General features: G+C 40.1%; 1 protein-coding gene across 1 annotated transcript in view; it reads left to right on the top strand.

Moving 5' to 3' along the window:
• Positions 1-18,556, top strand: part of BANK1 (B cell scaffold protein with ankyrin repeats 1) — a 315,795-nt gene that overhangs the window by 32,398 nt on the left and 264,841 nt on the right. The window contains exon 3 of the mRNA XM_063458569.1: positions 10,231-10,427. Within this exon, the coding sequence (XP_063314639.1) occupies positions 10,231-10,427 (197 nt within the window). The remainder of the gene's footprint in view (positions 1-10,230; positions 10,428-18,556) is intronic.

Raw genomic sequence — 18,556 nt, 5'->3', positions numbered from 1 at the left:
AGTTGGCTGCTGCATTTTATACTGTCTGTAGGCAATAGAGTTCTTTTCGTTGAGGCCCAAGTAGAGTTCAGTAATCTAGACAAGAGGACACAAGTGCATGGATTAATGTTAGCATAGCATCCTATGTGGTTAGGTGTTGAATCCTGGCTATGTTTCTTAGATGAAAGACGGCAGATTTTATTGTGGAGAAAATCTGCTGTTTAAATGATAGTTCAGAGTCAATCAGCACTCTGAGATTTCACTCTGTTGAACATAATAAGTTCCAAACCATCCAACTTCCAGGCCAGTTGGGTTATCATGAGGTATGTTTGCTGCCAGGGATTCTCTCACAAGAATCTGCTTTGTCCTTGTTCACTTTTAGCCAACTAGCTTTAATCCACTCTATGAGTTCTGCTAAGCAAGTGTTGATTAAACATGTTGGGTCTTTAGTATATGGAGAAAGGGAGAAGTAGAGTTGTGTGTCATTAGTGTAGCAATGATTGTAGCAGACCCCCTGATAATCCGACCAGTTACCTCCGCTAATTCCCTTTCTTCAGCCATTCAGGAACCCTTACAACAAGCAGGCATCCATTTTCCCCAGTAACTGGACGCCACACAGTACTGGAGGTAAAAACACTGACAATCCTTCATTGGGACACCCAGCTTTTATGCACAGTCCCCCGCCGGGGGTCTACGCTCTTTCAACACACTTTACTCTGTCCTATGCAGGAGATGGTGAAGGGTTACAGATAGCCATCTCCCGCTCTGGGAGATACCAACAGGACACAGCCACATACATTAAAACATATCACACACAGTAAAACACATTACATATATGGTGGAACACTTAGTGTTCCGCGCCCCGGTGAGGGAATGGGGTACACAAATGAAACATACATTTCTGGATAGCCCCATCTCCCAGCCAAGATCCCTGCAAATAGTGGAGCTATTGGATGTACAGAGCCTGAGAAACGATCGTATAAAGTCTGGGGCTCGAGGCTCTGTACATCCCTGAAATCAGTTCCACAACGTCGCTTGGTTTGGTCCGGTGAATTCAAACTTCGTGCCCACACCAAGCAACAGCCAATCCAGAAAAAGGGTGCGAACCAAATCACGCCAATCAGGAGAACGGGCGCAAAACCCATGTGCACAAATCGGCGCTCGGGGGGAGAGGGGTTTCGCCGCCCAATAAAGAACACATCGCAAAACCCTGTTTGAAGGGTGTCCCTTCTCTGATTGGTCGCCTGCGCCCCACAGCGACCAATCAGTGCTCACTCATGCCAACCCATCAGGAGAATGGTGCAAACCCAGTTTGAATGGGAGTTCCTTCTCCTGATTGGTCGGCACGGACGAAGCCAACTCACAGCCCCACGGTCTCTGTTAGGAGCAGGTAGGGTGATCCGAACAGCCAGTACCCCAACAGTGTCCTCACCAACCCCAGGGATCCGTTTGTGGGATCCCGGTGTGAAGACACTGCAAGCGAAGCATCTGCTTTCTGGATATGGCGTTTATACAAAATGGCAGCCACTCAGGGGAGCACTCATTAATAACTTCCCTTGTGGTTTCACACTTATGTTGTAGGTGCGAACGTTTTGATTGATTGGTGTGAACATTCTAATGGGGTGCTGGGATGGCCCGCATTCGGGAGACAAACGGCTTCTGTTCGCATGGGCACTCCCGAATGGTCAACAGGGCATATTACCTGAAATTCATAGGAATACATGGGATAACGTACAAGATACAGGGGAAAACACACAAATGAGCAGTGGGCATGGTACTTAGTGACGGCGATCCGCCACAATGATATCTTCGGCCGTATCGCCTGATGATGTCCCCCATTGGTAGCAAGTAAGCTAGATCCTTGTCAAACTCTGCAGGCCAATTATTTTGATTCTGATGAGTTTGATCTTGATGTTACTCTCTGTAATCTACCAGGGAGGAAAGATTTAAACCAGTTAAAACGATGCCTCCTAGACCACAGATGTGCTGCAAACCATTAACATCTTATGGTCTACGGTGTCCAATGCAGAAGAGGTAATCACCTCTGTCTCTTACCATAAGGAGATCATTTAGCTCTCAGGCTAGTGCTGTTTCTGAGCTGTGACTGCATCTGAAACCTGACTGCAGAGGATTAAAGATGTTATAGTTTGATAGATGGGCCTCCAGGTGAGTTGCCACTAATTTTTCAATGATTGGATACTGGTCTGTAATTGTCCATGCATTCTGGGTTTAGTAAAAGTTTCTTAAGAAGGGGTTTTACCACGGCTTATTGGATCCGGGAAGTTTCAAGATATTAGTGAACACTGCACTATTTTTGTGAGGACTTTGGAAAGTGCTTTAATGCATGTGAAAATAAGATGTGCTTGAGCAGGATCTAAGTCACACATAGTGGGATGCATCTTTTTCATGGTTCTTTTAACTTCCTCTATATCGACATTTGCAAATGTAGACTGGGGCAATCTGGCATTCCACTGTGGTTCTAGTGTAAAACTGGTTGGCCTGATGGAGGAAATCTTGTCTGTCAAGAAGATCGCAAATTCTTCTCACTTATCCTGAGAAAAGTTGGTGGGGAATGCAAGCATGCTTGTTTGCAGAGCTTTTCTACTCTGTGAAACATTTGCCTGGGTCTATTGTGGGTGAGTGTGATTTTGCATGACAAAAATGCAGATATTTTTCAGAGTTATTGTCAACTGGTGTTCATTGAGATGTTTGGTAAGAATGGCTTTATCCTCAGGATCATGTGTCCTGCTCAACCTTCTCTCGAGTTTATGGCCTGTTCTTTTCTTTTCTCTGATGGTGCTATCAAACCATTGTTGTGATTGATAGTGCATATGCGTGTTAGTGCAATGCTTTTTAGGGTTTCCCTTATGACTTTCTCTCATGACTTATCCCTTACGATTTGTATGAAACACTAATCACGCTGAATATGTCCTGCCCAAGCTGGGATAGGGTGTCATCAATCCATGGTGTTGAAGTCTCCCAATAAAAGCTGTCTGGAGTATCTGTATATTGACAGCAACCATAATCTTCTATCTATTGAGAAGCTGTCATCTACACATTCAAATGATTAGGGTGTGTGGACTGATACTGGCCTGGGATTTTAGGATGATTTTGACACAGATCATTACTTCACCTACCTTGTGATTTTGACTTGGGCAGTGTAACACCGTATAATTTTCTGGAACAGCTGCCTCAAGAATAGGCCCCTCATTGTCATCCAGCCAAAATTCTGTAGTGCACGCTAATTTGCATGTTAATAGCTGTTTTGTTCCTTATTGATCTGGCATTGCACACAACTGATCTGATACAGTTCATGCTCTGTACTTTGGAAATGGTGTATCTTGTTATAGGCATCACACAAAGAGGTTTCCTTGATTTGATGGTGTGCTTTTTGTGACTTCTAGGTTGAATTACTTTAATTGGATTTGTAGGTAGACAAAGTTGTGGAGCAGCTATGATAGTATCAAGAGATTGGTTTTGACTTTAGGTTTTGATTTTCCTCCACAGCAGTCCCTGTGTGTACCTTTAAAGACACCAAGCAATTTTAAGTGGACTTTTTGGAGAGACCACTTTTAGGGGTCGTAGGGAATACAAATATGTGTGAAAATAGCTAGCCAGCAGTTAGGGATCACCCTTTTCTATTTCATGCAGGCCAGTGTGAGGTGTAAAATTGTGTTCTTTAGGCTGCTTTGTTGATAAACATGCATGCAGACCATATTATCCCCTTTAGGATGGTGGGCGTGTTATGCCGTCCTTGGGGACCCAGCTCTAAATGCCGCCAGATGGCATAGCACGTCCCCGGCGTCCTATGTACTTACCCACTTGCTGGCGATCGCGATGGGGGGACTTACCTGCCATGCCAGGGAGTCCCCCTGCTGCCGTTCCTGCCCTCTGGTCCATGTGATCGCGAGGTCCTTGCGAGGACCTTACGATCACATGGACGGAATAGCCGCCAACAGCAGTGCCAGTAGGGGGAGTGCCTGGAATGACAGGTAGTCCTCCTGCTGCCTGTAAAAAGATAAATAAAGTTTTAAAACAGTTTTTAATTCAATAATAGGTGAACCTCCGTCCTAGCCTCAAATCACGCACAGAATAGTACAGGTTTTGCTCAAGAATATCTCTGTTTTTAGCACCATCCATCTTTCCCTCACCACTGACCAGTTTTCCAGTCCCGGCTGCTGAAAAACATCCCCAAAGCATGATGCTGTCACCGCCATGTTTCACTGTGGGGATGGTGTTCTTTGGGTGATGTGATGTGTTGGGTTTGCGCCGGACATAGCATTTTCTTTGATGGCCGAAAAGTTAAATTTTAGTCTCATCAGACCACAGCACCTTCCTCCATACATTTTTGGAGTCTCCCACATGCCTTTTCGCAAACTCAAAATGTGCCATTTTGTTTTTTGCTGAACGTAATGGCTTTCTTCTGGCCACTCTGCCATAAAGCCCAACTCTATGGAGAGTACGGCTTATTGTCGTCCTATGTACAGATACTCCAGTTTCTGCTGTGGAACTCTGCAGCTCCTCCAGGGTTATCTTAGGCCTCTCTGATTAATGCCCTCCGTGCCCAGTCCGTGAGTTTTGGTGGGCGGACGTCTCTTGGCAGGTTTGCTGTTGTGCCATGTTCTTTCCATTTGTTTATGATATATTTTATGGTGCTCCTGGGGATCATCAAAGATTTAGATATATTTTTATACCTTAACCCTGACTTGTACTTCTCAACAACATTGTCCCTTACTTGTTTGGAGAGTTCCTTGGTCTTCATGGCAGTGTTTGGTTAGTGGTGCATCTTGCTTAGGTGTTGCAGCCTCTGGGGCCTTTCAAAAAAGGTGTGTATATGTAATAACAGATCATGTGACACTTAGATTGCACACAGGTGGACATCATTTCACTAATTATGTGACTTCTGAAGGTAATTGGTTGCACCAGAGCTTTTTATGGGCATCATAACAAAGGGGATGAATACATACGCACATGCCAATTTTCTGTTTTCTATTTCTAAAAAATAGTTTTATGTATCTATTTCTCTCATTTCACTTCACCAACTTAGACTATTGTGTTCTGATCCATCACATAAAATTCAGATTAATAAAACATTGAACTTAAGGCTGTAATGTAACTAAAGAGGTCAAAGGTCAAGGGGGTGAATACTTTTTCAAGGCACTGTATGTCACTGTGTATGTATGGAATGTATTGTTACCAAATATTATTTTTGCATAAATTATATCAATAAAAAGTGCTATATAAGAACTGTTAACTGAAATAAATATATATTTATCCAACAGTTTTTATATAATGCTCCTATTCAGAGTGCTTTACAATTTATGAAATGTATATATTTGCTAAGGTTTTTAATCACCATGTAATTATTGTTGTGTTGTTACACTTTCAGAAATTAGCTCAAACTAAAAACAAAGAATGAAAAATTAAAGTAATAAACCAAATTTTTAAACATTACCATATTAAAAAAGTATTACTGTAATTACTGGTATGTAGTATGGTTTCTGAGCTAATTCCAGCCATACTTTGGAGTCTATTCTCTTCAATTCAGTATCATTATCATTGTAAATACACATATGTAACTTAAAGGAACACTATAGTCACCTAAATTACTTTAGCTAAATAAAGCAGTTTTAGTGTATAGATCATTCCCCTGCAATTTCACTGCTCAATTCACTGTCATTTAGGAGTTAAATCACTTTGTTTCTGTTTATGCAGCCCAAGCCACACCTCCCCTGGCTATGATTGACAGAGCCTGCATGAAAATAAAAACTGGTTTCACTTTCAAACAGATGTAATTTACCTTAAATAATTGTATCTCAATCTCTAAATTGAACTTTAATCACATACAGGAGGCTCTTGCAGGGTCTAGCAAGCTATTAACATAGCAGGGGATAAGAAAATCTTAATTAAACAGAACTTGCAATAAGGAAAGCCTAAATAGGGCTCTCTTTACAGGAAGTGTTTATAGAAGGCTGTGCAAGTCACATGCAGGGAGGTGTGACCAGGGTTCATAAACAAAGGGATTTAACTCCTAAACTGCAGAGGATTGAGCAGTGAGGCTGCAGGGGCATGTTCTATACACCAAAACTGCTTCTTTAAGCTAAAGTTGTTCAGGTGACTATAGTGTCCCTATTTTATTATAATTGTATTGTAGTAAATACAACAACATGTATTAAAACATTTAAGCATTATTAAGTTTATATTGCAGAAAAAAAATATCTCAAACATAAAGATGCTTACGCATTTTGTAGACAACATCTTTCACATTTGTATGCAGTCACCTTTCTAAATCGTATGCATAGTGGCACAAGGCCATGATAAATCATTGATGTAGTACAATACAACTTTATTTATGAACCTTGTGATTCATTACATTATACATGACTGCAAGAAGTCTCAGATGGAATAGTCACCACCATAGAAACTTTTGCTATGTGTTACCTGTTGGTATTAACTTCCATATTGCCATGAAAAAAAGAATGAGTAAAAATCTAGAGGGACCCAACTATTAATATATTTTTTGCAATCTTGACATCCTGCGAGTGTTGATATTATTTAACTATGCACCGTAGCTTTGACAGAACAATGCTAACAAGAACCGGCATATCACAGTGTATAGACTTGTGTAAAACCCAATAAATATTTTAGACTTTGAAATGCCAGTATGGCTAAAGTCTGCCTAATCCCAATTGTTGCCAGTTTGCCTTGGCCCTGAAGCATTGCACAATAAAAAAAACAAAAACAAAATAAACAAAAAGACAGAAAACAGGAAAAGGTTTATTGGATTTTATTATCAGATTGCATTGGTCAAGGGAAAACATGCATTTTCAAACATAAATGCAAGGTGGTTATTAGTAAAATGCAGATGTTTGTGCTCTAGCAGTAAAAGAGACAGACGGATAGATAGACAATCTATTTTTAGTCTCTCTCTCTCTGTCAGGACGTGATATAATTTTACTGCATCCCAAAATAAGTGTATTTAACAAATTAGCAGTAATATTGGAAAATAGTTTAAAAAAAACAACTTAAAACAAGTATAAACTACGGTGGACAACTGTGTAGACTAAAAATCCCCCATCCTCCTGCTTATACAGACCTCTTCCAATTTCTTCCTGTTTTAGAGGATGGCGCAGATGACCCAACATACATGACTGGTTTGAAGGAACCCAGCTCACATTTTCATCACTTACTTTTTTTGTTTTAAACTCAGTATTTTTGATATTCATGTTTTTCTTGTGCACCTTTTACTTCATCCTCTACCTTTTTCATGAATATTTCCCCTCACTGCTATGTTCTTCACCTTTTCATCCACAAAGATGCTTAATGGCATAAATTTCACCATGACCAGTTTGTCAGCATAGCTGAAACTACATACTGTCATCTTTATGACAGTACTTGACTATGTGTCCATACAGCGCTACGGAACTTGTTGCCGCTTTATAAATAATAATAAGAATAATAAGAAGAAGTCTCTCCTTTTTCTGTCCTTTCTTCTGTACATGAGTGCTGCACCATTCCTTAGCCCGGCATCACTGACTGCAATATACATGTCTCCGTTATCCCTTTTTCCACAACTTCCTCTCTGAACGGACTGTCCTTTCCAGCAGCTCGCCCTATGACCCCATCTTCTCCAATTATACTAATTTCTGCTGTAATTTATTGTTCTTTAACCCTTTAAGACCGGAGGGCGTACTATTACGCCCTATTTTAAGCGGCTCTAAACACCGCCGGGCGTAATAGTACGCCCATTCGTTTTTTTTTTACTTACCTGGTCACCGGCGTGGGATCACCGGCGATCGCGGTTGGGGGGACTCCCAGGGAGCCCCCCGCGGCAAGTCCGTCCACCAGCAGCCCCCCCGGCCATGTGAGAGTGAGGTCCTTGCGAGGACCTCACAATCACATGGCCGGGTTAGCTGGCTCAGGCATTGCCAGCAGGGGGACTGCCTGTAATGACAGGTAGTCCCCCTGCTGGCTGGAAATAAAATAAAATTAATTAAAATCAGTGTAAAAAAAAATCATATACTTAGATCATATATATATATGTATTAAGTATATATATATACACATATACATACACACACATACACTGTCTAGGTGTATTTTACTATGAATATATATATATATATTACACGTAGACTGATACTGATTAAATATATATATAATATATATATAATTATTGTTATATATATATTTATATATAATATAATAAAAATATGTAAATACGTAAAAAATTAAAAATAAATAATTTTAAAAAAATAGATGTGTGTTATTTCGTTCCAACTGTATTGTGATATTAATATATATATATATATATATATATATATATATATATATATATATTTATATCAAAATACACGTAGAACGAAATAAGATATATATATCTATATACATAAATATATACGTATATATCACTATATATATACCTATATATAAATAAAAATATTTTAAAAAAATTATATATATATACACATACAAAACAGTAAAATGTATTACAACAATGATATCGCCAGTAAAAGTTAAGTTTTTTGCATTTTTCCACACACAAACAGCACTTACACGGACGATATTATTGCTGCGATACTTTTTACTGTTTTGAAACACAAATATTTGTGTTCAGCGAAGTCTCCCGAGTACAACAGTGTCCCTCATGTACAGGTTTTATGGTGTTTTCAAAAGTAACAGCGTCAAATATAAGGCTTGTGTTTCATTTTTTTCCATTAAAATTTGCCAGACTGGTTACGTTGCCTTTGAGACCCTATGGTAGCCCAAAAATGAAAATTACCCCTATGATGGTATACCATTTGCAATAGTAGACAACCCAGGGTATTGCAAATAGGGTATGACCAGTCTTTTTTAGTAGCCACTTAGTCACAAACACTGACCAAAATTGGCATTTTTTGCATTTTTCACACACAAACAAATACTAAGGCTAACTTTGGCCAGTGTTTGTGACCAAATGGCTACTAAAAAAGACTGAACATACCCCATTTGCAATACCTTGGGTTGTCTACTATTGCAAATGGTATGCCATTATGGGTGTAAATTTTATTCCTGGGCTACTATACAGTCCCAAAGGCAACGTAACCAATCTGGGGAATTTCAATTTCAAATGTAACGTGCTATATTTGACCCTGTAACTTCCCAAAACACCATAAAACCTGTACATAGGGGGTACTGTTTTACACGTGAGACATTGCTGAATACAAATATGTGTATTTTATTGCAGTAAAAGCAAACAGTATTATGACATTGACAGTTAAAATGTCACGTAGAACTAGAAAAATAACAAAATTTCGTATTTTCTCCCATTTTTGTCATATTAAATTATGTTTCATAGCTAAATATTTGATATTAAATGAAAGCCCTGTTTCTCCTGAATAAAATGATATATAATAAGGGGGGGGGGGTGCATTTAATATGAAAGAGGTGAATTACGGTTGGACAGACATATAGCGCAGGTTTTGTTTATGTTTTGTTTTGTTCACAACGTGTACATTTGGCTCAGTCCTTAAGGGGTTAAATCTGCTTGTTCGTCAACCATTTATTAACCATACCAGTTACTTTGTTTTGATTCTAATATGCATCAGTGATATCTAATGCAATTTCACGTATAACTCTTAAATCAGCTGTACTGTATATCATGCATATATACTAAAATTTTATTTGAGATGAAAATGGTAACATCTTGATATTTTAACCACAGGACTAAATACAGATTCTGTTATCAAGCCTACTAATGAGCCTAACAAACAAATAACTGCACACTGTCCATCAAATAACGGCTCCTCTTGCCACACTCTAACATGCCTTCAATGCATAGCCTTGACCTCATCTTTTACAACATTTGCTCTATCTGTACTCTTTCTAACAAATCCTTCCCTCATTCTGATCATAATCTTGTCTTGTATTATCAATGTGCCCCTAACTCAACATTATATATCCTACAGCCTTCAAAAATTACACCTCCATCTATATCCCTGCAGTTCAATAAAATACCCATTATCTCAACCCCTCAAGCTAAATAAATCTTATTAATTTAACATATTGCATTCTTCTCTCTGTGCATAATGTCATGAAAATAAATTCACACATTACTTTCGAGCACAAAAATATCTAGATTCTGGTGGCCATTTTTTTTTTTTTTAAATCACTCAGTAGGAAATTAGTTAAGTAGATTCTTATATATGCTTAAAAATGTTTTTGTAGAAAATTGTGATAAAAGCCTGTACCATTCCTTCACTTTTGTTGCAGCTAGACATTCTGAAGAGATCCCAACCCTTCTTCACTGTGCAGCAAAGTGTGGACTCAAAGAAGTTGCTCTTCTCCTAATGAATTGCCAAGGAGCAGATCAAATTTCTCGAATAACCAATAAGTATGGAGAAGATCCTGCTACAATAGCTGAGAAACATGGTCACAAAGAAATTCAGAATATCATCCAACAACTGACAGTAAGTCTGAACATTTTTATTGCGAAGCAAGATTATGGTGATGTTGTTTTCCTGCTAGAGGAACAATAATCATTTGAGAAGTTCATGGTTTGCTTTATAGAGTGGAGAAAGAATTATCAAAAACCACTGCTTTCTCATTTTGAAGGTTTACTGCACAATTGTCTATTTCAGCAAAAATGTTCCAAGAAAAAAAATTAAAATAAGCAAATGCCCATTGAATTGTCTGTTCATATAGGAAAATAGGCTTCTTAATTATATCCATATATTATATTTCTCATTATTATTGTTGAAACCTGCAAATGTGTAATTGCATGGATATTAGGACAATCAGAGCTGGATTATATTAAGAAAAAAATTGTGTGTGCTTTTTTTTTTGTCAAGTGTGCATTATGCATACTGGATAGTATACTTGCACATTTGGTTTCAAACAAATTGTGATTCGTACAAACACCAAAAAAGATGGATGACTCACAAAACAAACAAAATGGACAATGCAAAAAAACTGTTTAGTTTTGTGTGTGGATTGATCTTCTGTCTAAGGTGCCAAAAGATGGGAAAAAAGATGATTGATAGGACATAGTGACTAAATTATTAAATATATAAGTATAGATTGTTTACCGCTTCTCCTTTTTCTCCTCTATTAATTACTTCTTCTCACTTGATCTGTGAATCAAGTAGTTTAGCATAGATAGTCTCAGCTAGATGAAGAATAGGAACTCCAGAAGGGTGTAGATGTAAAAATAGCTTTTATTTGAAAATAAATTAATACAAAATAAGGCCATATGACTTTGCTCCATTTAGGGAAGTATAATCTCTTTATCTAATTTATGCTTTCATCTTTCAAGTAAACCCATACCAACAGCAGTGTCCAGTGAAGCAGGAAGCCAATGGGCGGGGTAAAAGAGTAGGCCACTGATGCAAATAACATGAACAGAACTGCCATAAGGGGCGAACATGCCCAAAAAGGGGCTATCTCTGTCCAAAAAATTAGAAGGCCAGCCTGGTATCAGTGTCCCTATGCATCACAGTGTCAGTGTCCCCATGTCACCCAGTCCCCTAGTCTCCCAGTGTCTGTGTCCCCATTTCTCCCAGTGTCCCCATGTCTCAGTGTGTCCCGTGTCACTAGGATACATGGGGACACAGAGACACGGGGACACTTGGAGACATGGGGGCACTGAGACACTTGGGGACACTGGGAGACATGGGGGCACTTGTGGATACAGACATGGGGACACTGAGAGACATGGAGACATGGGGACACAGACATTTGGGGACACTGTGAGAAATGGGGTCTCAGACACTAGGGACACAGAGATATGGGGACACAGACACTGGGAGACATGGGGACACTGGCTGGGAGACCTATTGACACTGGGAGACATGGGGACACAGACACTGGCTGGGAGACATGTGGACACAAACATATGGGGACACTGGGAGCCATGGGGATACTAGCTGGGAGCCCTGGGGATACTGGCTGGGAGGCATGGGGATACTGGCTGGGAGGTATGGGGACACTGAGACACTAGGGACACTGGCTGGGAGGCATGGGGACACTGGGAGACATGTGTCCCAATGTGTCTACCTATGTCTCACAGCGTCCCCATGTGCCTATGTCCCCATGTCTCACAGTGTCCCCTAGTGTCTGTGTCCCCATGTGTCTCAGTGTCTCCACGTCTCACAGTGTCCCCTAGTGTCTCAGATTCCCCATGTCTCCCTGATGCCTTTCCCCTCATCCCTCACTTCCTTGAGCTGTAGTCTGTCTCTGCAGGCTGGGAGCTGTTGTCTGAACTCTCTGACTGTGTTGTGTAGCTGCTCCCCTGTGGATCAGTGAGTAGAGTGAGGCATGGAGGGATATGCTGTAACTTCCTATCCCTTCCTTTTTCCATACACAGTGACACCTACTGGCTGTTGCTGGTATTGCAGAGTAATCTCAGTTTATACTGAGAAACATATTTGCATTTGTATTGCCGGTAATACTGCAATACCAGCACGGCCAGGCAGCCTCAAATACAGGCTGTGCCTTAAAATACCAGTCAGGAGGAAAACCTAAGAGTAGTGTGTACATTTTTTTTTTTTTTTAAATGGGCCTATTCCATGGGCCTGGGCCTGGGCCTGGAGCTGCAGCTCCATCAGCCCCTATGTTAATCCGGCCCTGCTTTTACCTCCACAGATGCCTTTTTCCTCCATGGGCTTTTTTCAGTTTACTCCGAGTTTTCCAAGTCAGCGTAACTAGATTAGATACAGACACAAGTAAATGCCATTTTCAGATAATCTTCACTTGGCTCTAAAGTATTTTACTGTTGGTTCTATGATTTCACTGTGACAAGACAGCTGAAGAGTGTTCTACTGTAAAAACAGAATATTTCCTCTTCAAATCTCAAACCATAACACTGTAGTACAACCAACACAAGAAACAAGCTCTGAGATAATTACATTTGTCCACCATTTAAGCTTTTCTTCCTCATAATAAGCGTATCATGTCACAGGTGATTTCTAAATGGCCTAATACTTAAAGAAGATCTGTCACATGTGAGTTTCATGCACAACCTGATAGCTAAATAAAAGTTATCCATTGTTTGTGATATATATTATCATTCTGTGACATTTTTACTTTTTAATTTACATTATAGGCTTGGATGGCCTGGTACAGCCATAGCTTATAATGCAAATTAATTTAACCCCTTAAGGACCAAACTTCTGGAATAAAAGGGAATCATGACATGTCACACATGTCATGTGTCCTTAAGGGGTTAACCCGCAGGATGCATAGAGAAATATTGCATACAACAATACTGTAGAAATGCTCTGGCATGCATGAGTGCTTCTGGACACAGATGTTCTGTGGAGGTAAGTGTGTTTTACTTATCTCCACTACAGTACTCAACCCAGTGAGCTGTTCAATTGTGTTTACATGAATGAGGAGATAAGGAAGTTTCCCATTAAAAGGTTATTCTTATTAGAACATGGATATCTTTCTTTTTAAATGCACATATATCACACTTCTCATAAAATGGGTATAGGATCAGCGCTGAGTGATCTAAAGGGAAAGAAACAAATAAAAAGCTGCAACCTATGGGTATGAGGTTCCCTCTAATGTCCTCAAAGAAGAAAAAACACAAAAATAGGTCGCGCTATACAGAAATAGTAAATAGTACTCACATATACTCAAAGTATCAACAAAGAATAAAAATAAATATAAATATGAACAAAATAGTCCTGATATATAGTAGGCTTCTTATGGGTTCCAATAGGCTAGTAGAGACTTGAGTTTATAATGTATTCAATGGGAAGCTGGATCTTCTGTAGCTTGGGAAATCTTGACTCAATGATGGATATGCAAATGAAAAAAACAGAGAAACTCCAATAGTGCAAACTGTGTTTGAGTAAATAAAATAGGATAAATATTAGGGAGGTATTGCACTCACCTATTCGAGAGCATATACTTGCTCAAGTGTGATAAGCATTCAGTGGCGTTTGCCCCCCACTGGTGGGATATAGGTGTAGATGAATCCTCGGTATGAAAGAAAAATAAAAGCCAAATATAGTGCTCACTGTATTTGTAATAAAAATGAGTCTGTAAAGTAAAAAAAGTACTCACATTTGTATGAGCAGGATATACTGCTCAATATGATGGCATGGGTGGTACAATCCCCACCTAGGATTCTTTGGACGGCTGTCGGCTCCAAAGTGACGTGTGACCAGGTAGAAAAATAAATTAAAATAGAGATGTAAAATAAAAAGTATATGGCAAGTATATAGTAAAAGAGCCAATATTACTTTATTAATATAGCTTCCCATTGAATACATTATAAACTCAAGTCTCTACTAGCCTATTGGAACCCATAAGAAGCCTACTATATATCAGGACTATTTTGTTCATATTTATATTTATTTTTATTCTTTGTTGATACTTTGAGTATATGTGAGTACTATTTACTATTTCTGGCTATTTTCTACTATTTTCTACTATTTGCTAGCGCGACCTATTTTTGTGTTTTTTGTCATATCACACTTCTCACCTATTCAGTAAGTTTTTGTGCTCACAGAATACCCACAATTGACCTTTCTGGCAGTGTCTGCCACCAAATGTCCATGCTCTTCCATTTTGTTACAACTGAAATGAGCATGTGTGACTCTTTGAGAGTACTTACTCTTTTTACACAACATTTTTGAGGAAGCATTCTTGGTTCCATGTGGAAGTTTTTTTTCCTTAAAGCAGGTATGTTCAAACCATAAGCCTCACCTGTGGCCAGCAGTACAATCCAGACATGAATGGACAATGTATGCTTTATTTCAGTGTCCAAAATAATATTAGCCAGAGGTGTATCTAGGGTTTTTGACTCCTCCCAACACTACAAGCACCATGGCCAACATGGCTTATCGTAGTGGTTATGGTGCAATTAAACTATTGGTTCAAAAGCCCACCTACATTGTCTGGTATTATGTTTGTTTACCCCCACACTCAGTCTGTCCAAACCCACACTCTACCCCCATTCTATGTTTGTTCATTCTGTTCACCCCCATACCTCCCATTATGTCTCTTCATCACTCTTTATTCTCTCTACCCTGCCAAGCAACTAATTTTACCACACAGCATGGACCATTTTACCACATAGAGGTGAGTGGAGAGAAGATTAGATATGACTTTATGTCGCCACCCCCTCCACTTACTGCAGGCACCATGCACAAGCCACTTTGAGAGACCAGGCAGAGGAACAAGAATATGATCTGCCATGGCCCCGTTTGGCTTTGCAGCATTTTGAGATATGGAGAGCCGGGAAATGGGTGCTATATGCACCCTCGTTCTGTCTATCACCATTGGTGGCACATCCCGTACTACCCCAGTGCACTACTGACAATAACAACAAATTTTCAGCCTAAAACATTCAATAAAATATTCACCAATTTGACTGTGTTGCTCCCTTTCTCCCTTGGATTTCACTATAACTGCTGTCAGGAAACAATTAACCACCAATGTGCACAATTTGTACTAAAATAAAAAATAGGAAACATATTTTCAGCTCAGCTTTTTTTTTTATTTCCTGCTTTTATCTATTTATCGTCAAATTTCAGCTCGGCACTTACTGAATAGACATCCTGTTCTTGTATAATGCACATTAAAACATCATTTTCAAGTATAGGTCATAATAATATAGGAGAGTGCAACTAAACAGAATAAAAGAAAGATCTTTGCTCGATAGTATAAAATACGTATACAGAAAGCTGCTAGATCCTTCCCACGTTTTAGATATAATACAAGAAAAAACACAAAGTAGTATAGCATAGCTATAGTGCATGCACGCTTGTGATAATATCCCATACTAATTAAGAATGATTGATTGATCACTATTGAGCAAATCAAACATCTATAGATAGTTAAGATGGCACTGGTTAACACACTGCACTGAAAATGTTAACACAACCACAAAACACAGCACCAGAATGACTCATGCATACCATCACAAGATAATTATTAGTTAAAAACAAATAAAGGATACAAAGGCGCTATTAAATTCCTTACACCCGGTGCAGCTAAAAATACCCAAGTGTAGTGTCACCTCTTACACTTAGAAATAACTTGAAAAAAGGAAAAAAGGGGGGCGTGTCCGAGCAGCGCATGTGAGCAGACGTGCGGGACGAGTGCTCTCCCAGACAGCGACCTTTACAGCCTGATTTAGCCACAAAAAAACCCCCAAAACGAGCCGACTAACGAGGGGACACATCACAAGTCGACATGTCATCGAGATCAACGAAAAAATATAAACAACAGAAGCTTAACTCACACTTCGGGGTGCAAAATTCACTAGACCACGATGTCCAAGATGGCGCCGACGGGCCCTCCTCACCGGCTCCTGACTCCGACATGGGAGACCATGCTGCAGATCAGGCTGAATTTTCCAACCCAGCAACTGACCTCTCGGTGAGAACAATCATGCAGGAGCTGAAAGCTTCCTTTAAAGCAGACATCCAGCAAATGACTGCAGAAATAAAGGCCGACATAAACAACATCGGCGAAAGAACAGCAAAACTTGAAGAACGCACGGATGAACTTATCGACGCACACAACTCCATGGCTGAGGCCTACTCCTCACTCAAAACCAAACTTCAATCTCTAGAGGAGAAAATGGCAGACCATGAAGATAGGAGCAGAAGAAATAATGTCCGCATTAGAGGCATACCTGAATCTATCCAGACCTCTGATCTCCCTCGGTATGTACAGGATTTATTTAAATCACTGATACCCTCTTTAAACAACCTGGACCTGATGCTAGACAGAACACACAGGCTACCTAAACCTAAACACCTACCACCTGCTACCACTAGAGACGTAATTACAAGAATACATTTCTATACAGTGAAAGATAAGATCATGCAGGCTTCCAGAAACCTGTCAAAATGGCCGGAATCCTATCAACACATCAAAATTTTCACAGACCTATCCTCCGCTACTATGCTCAAACGACGTACCTTCGCACCCATAACCACTGCACTGCGAACTGCCAACATCCCTTATAAATGGGGATTCCCCACCAAACTACTTGTGAAGAGGAACGGAGTGGACAGAGCCATCACCGATCTTAAAGAAGGCAAGCGTCTCCTGCAAGAATGGCAAGTACCGCTTCCCCCCACGGGTACAGACCATCCAACCGCTACTAGTGCCTCTGCACCGCAACCGCTGACCAAGGAATGGTCACAGGCCCATAAGACCCACGGACACTCCACGAACTCTAAAGCTCCGACTACCTGATCCTGCCAAGGTCGAGCAGACGAGATTTACCAGAGAAAGTCATACCGCCTTGACCTCTGATACTGTAACGTATAATGCTTTAATGCACCAACACTTGCAGATTTAATTGTTTTATAGCTATTTTATATGTATACTCCTTGCTTTTCCCCTCCTAACCAATGGCTAATTCAACGTTTAATTTGTTACGCTGTTATGGGCGAGATGTAACCCGCTCCTTGTTAACTTACTTAACTGATTTGTTAGACTGTATAACTTTTATACAAATGTCACTATCGAATCACCCCCAAGGCCTACCAATGGCCGTGTTTATCCGTTGCTTTATGCAGCTGCATGTCACCTCCAGTGACATACGGAATGTTGTACATAGTTTTACCCCAGTTACCCCTACCTTCGAACCCAAGGGCACATTAAATATGAACCATAGATTATCTACTAATGTTATGGCACAACTAATGGACATCCACAAGTCCAGAATAATAATATCCTGGAGGGAACACAAAATACAATGGAAAGGGAGGGCAGCGAACCTATGCCTTCGCAGTAGCACACCTTTTACCCGACCTTATGTCGATTAAAATATTATCTCTAAATACCAAGGGACTTAACTCCCCGAATAAAAGGAGACTAGCCCTACTTGAAGCCAAAAAATGTAAAGCCCTTATAGCATACTACCAAGAAACGCACTTCACCTGGAAAGGCAGACCGAAATTTAACTTTCACACTTGTTATAAATCTAAAAAACGTGGTGTGTCAACACTGATAAGTAAAGATGCCGCATTCACGTTAATACGCAAGATCAGCGATAAAAAGGGCCGTTACCTAATCATTCAATGCCTCATTAATAACAATCCCTATACCCTAATCAATGTATACAGTCCCAATACCAATCAACATGAGTTCCTGCTTATGGTTTTAGCACTCGCAGATTTGTACAAATATGGAGAGATAATCATAGGTGGTGACACTAATTTTTTGATTGACAGTAACATGGACTCCTCCTCCACAGCCGATATCTCAGCGGCCTCTCTCACCCATAGAGCAGCACTGACATCTAAGATATGTGACACCCTAGCAGCCCACCAACTGGTTGACCCATGGCGCATTCAGCACCCCGCAGAGGTGGACTTCACCTGCCACACTGCGGCACACAATAGCTATTCCCGAATCGATAGGTTTCTGGTTCCAGCCACTTATATGCCTAACATAGAAGAAACCACCATTGGGTTAATTACGTGGTCAGACCATGCACCTACCACAATGAGCCTAAGAGCACCCTTCCCTAGCAAAGGTACAGGTTCCTGGAGACTCAACGAGTCGCTCCTGACAGACCCAGCCGTTATCACACAAATAAAGGTTGACCTCACCAATTATTTTAACG

Source organism: Pelobates fuscus, chromosome 6 (assembly GCF_036172605.1).
Source record: "Pelobates fuscus isolate aPelFus1 chromosome 6, aPelFus1.pri, whole genome shotgun sequence".
Lineage (NCBI taxonomy): Eukaryota > Metazoa > Chordata > Amphibia > Anura > Pelobatidae > Pelobates > Pelobates fuscus.
This window is presented reverse-complemented; position numbering and strand designations above follow the sequence as displayed.